Here is a 2580-nt window from a genome sequence, read left to right as displayed (position 1 = left end):
TATATACGCAAATTAAGATAAAAATCATGGAATTTCATAAAAATTTTCGTGGGATTTGTATTGTAGTATCTTATAATTACTAATGAAGTATATTTAAAGTGATAAAGAAGTATAACACATGTGTAAAAGTGGTATATGAGAGGTGGGAGTACATACACCCAGGAGTACATACACCCAGGAGTATATATATATATATATATATATATATAGGAAAACTAGTATAAAGTGTTTGTTTAGATGGTATATTGTATGTGGGAGTACATACTAGTTTTCCTATATATATATATATATATATATATATATATATATATATATATATATATATATATATATATATATATATATATATAGGACACCTATTCTATACTCCTAGGAGTATGTACTCCCACATGCAATATACCATCTAAACAAACACTTTATACTCTTTTATCATTTTTAGTATACTCTAATACTAATTCTAAGATACTCCAATATGAGTTGTAAGAAAAAAATTCAATGTTAGCCTTTCATTTTTGCTATATACTCTTTTTTATACATAAAAGAAGTATATACGCAAATTATGATAAAAATCATGGAATTTCATAAAAAATTTCGTGGGATTTGTATTGTAGTATCTTATAATTACTAATGAAATATATTTAAAGTGATAAAGAAGTATAACACACGTGTAAAAGTGGTATATGAGAGGTGAGAGTATATACACCCAGGAGTACATACTAGTTTTCCTATATATATATATATATATATACACACACACGAGTGAACATAGAGTTGCATTCCACGAGGGCAAAGTTATGCGCCAGTTAGGATAGGACTACTGCATTCCATTAAACAATCTTGGCAAGCAAAGATCAAAGGGAAGCACATAACCAAAACAACTATTTTACTTTACAGACGAATTCAAGCAGTACTCAAGAGCCAAGCCAAGGCAAAGCACATTCCAAATCGCCGGCTCTGCTCACGAATCGGCCGCACGGAAGAGCGTGAGGAGGGAGAGGAAAAGGTTGATGACGTCGAGGTAGAGCGCGACGGCAGCCCAGACGTACTCGTCGTACGAGTAGCGCTTGATGAGGTTGTCGGTGTCGTAGATGATGTACCCGCAGAACACCAGCGCCGCCAGCCCGCCGTAGATCATCAGCGAGATGCGGCCCAACGGGAAGAAGAGCTGGATGAGCGCGAACACCATGAGGATCATGACGGCCGCGAACAGGAACGGGCCCAGGAAGCTGAAGTCATGCCCGCGCTTCGCCGCCCAGAACGTGTACGCCGTCAGGCTCAGCACCACCACCGACGTCAAGATCGCCGACTCCAGGATCACCTCACCTGTCAGAAGCAGACATTACATGGTGAGGCGAGCACGGTTCAGCTGCAGTGGCGCAATCTTCAGAGCAGAGCAAGTTTGCAGCTTTTAACTTTACCTTTGGTGAAGGCGCAGGTGAGGCCCACGGCGAAGCTGATGGCGACGGTGAAGAGGCCGAGAAGCAGCAGGTTCACCGGGTGATGCTGGTAGTAGTAGTACAGAGGACACAGCACTGCAAAGATCGATGAGAGCAGACAAATCGAATCAATCGGATTGCTCGCATCGTATGCCATCCAAGAAACCAAAACAAGGAGCAGCGCGCGCACCGATGAACGGGAGGATGATGATGAAGATGTAGAGCCCGAACCCCCCGGGCGTGGAGACGAAGAAGAGCGCGATGGGGCGGACGTAGACGACGACGGCTGCCACGGCGACGGTGAGCAGCATCTGGATGGAGAGGATGCTGTACACCTTCCGGATGAATGCCCACCGCAGCCGCGGGTCCTCCAGCATCATCGGGTACAGCGGCCGCGCCGCCTGCCCCGCCTCCGCATCCCCCGCGTACCACTCGGGCCCCTTGGGCGGTGGCCGTAAGTACATCGTTTCCTCCTCTGTTCCTCTCCCACAGACCCCTCTCCTCTCACACCGGTGTACGGACACGCGGGTCGCTGCGCTCGGAGCTCGCGGCTTCTTGGTCGCTGTCGTTGTGCCGTGGTGGTTGCGACGAAGAGCTCGCGGGGCGCGGGTTCTTAACGAGGAGGGGAATGGGCCAATGGAGGAGAGGAGAGGATGGCGCGAGAGAGGAAGTGAAGTTTCGCGAGGATTCGTCTTCCATCTCCGGCGGTGCGGGTGGTCCGACGTGGCGGGACCCGGAGGCTAACGCGTGGGGCCCAGGTGTGCGAGCCGCGTTCTTTTTTTGACGGCACCGTTCGGTCTGGTGACGTCTGGAAGGGGGGCGAGATGCGTTGCTTTTGCATAGCGGCGGAGGTATCGCACTGAACTGGAATCGTGATGGTTTTCTTCGAGTTCTCCGGCCGAAGCAAAGCATGATCACCATTTGGTAGATGCATGAGCCGAATGCACTGGTGTGCTGGCATCACTTGTACTTAAATTTTCCGTGAAGGTTCTACTTATATTTGTATAGTATAATCTGAAAACTAGCCGTTTAAAATGGGTTTGTAATAACGAGACTTGTCACAAATGGCTTTACTCGGAAATTTATTAGAGTTTTTCGTAGGGCGTGTGTTGGTTAGGGTAAGTTTTTCCTAAATTTTTTTTGA

At 46.7% G+C, this 2580-nt stretch overlaps 1 protein-coding gene across 1 annotated transcript; it reads right to left on the bottom strand.

The window, feature by feature from the left end:
• Window positions 1–762: 762 nt before the first annotated feature.
• On the bottom strand, window positions 763–2100 carry LOC133913293 (protein LIFEGUARD 2-like). Its single transcript, XM_062356403.1, has 3 exons — window positions 1627–2100; window positions 1419–1532; window positions 763–1323 (listed from the first exon to the last, which is right to left on the bottom strand). Exons 1-3 carry the CDS (start codon window positions 1898–1900, stop codon window positions 959–961), a joined length of 753 nt encoding a protein of 250 aa, XP_062212387.1. The 5' UTR covers window positions 1901–2100; the 3' UTR covers window positions 763–958.
• Between the last annotated feature and the right edge of the window lie 480 nt (window positions 2101–2580).

The sequence above is a fragment of the Phragmites australis genome, chromosome 3 (genome assembly GCF_958298935.1).
Source record: "Phragmites australis chromosome 3, lpPhrAust1.1, whole genome shotgun sequence".
In the NCBI taxonomy this organism is placed as follows: domain Eukaryota; kingdom Viridiplantae; phylum Streptophyta; class Magnoliopsida; order Poales; family Poaceae; genus Phragmites; species Phragmites australis.
Note: the sequence above shows the minus strand (reverse complement) of the source record. Positions and strands in the feature narration are given on the sequence as shown.

What these genes read in the sequence shown, in the direction of transcription:
- LOC133913293 (XM_062356403.1), bottom strand. Translation starts at nt 1,900, where the DNA reads ATGTACTTACGGCCACCGCCCAAGGGGCCCGAGTGGTACGCGGGGGAT. An exon ending in CATCATCCTCCCGTTCATCG is followed by an intron (nt 1,533 to 1,626) that starts GTGCGCGCGCTG and finishes CGATCTTTGCAG; the next exon opens with TGCTGTGTCCTCTGTACTAC. An exon ending in CACCTGCGCCTTCACCAAAG is followed by an intron (nt 1,324 to 1,418) that starts GTAAAGTTAAAA and finishes TGCTTCTGACAG; the next exon opens with GTGAGGTGATCCTGGAGTCG.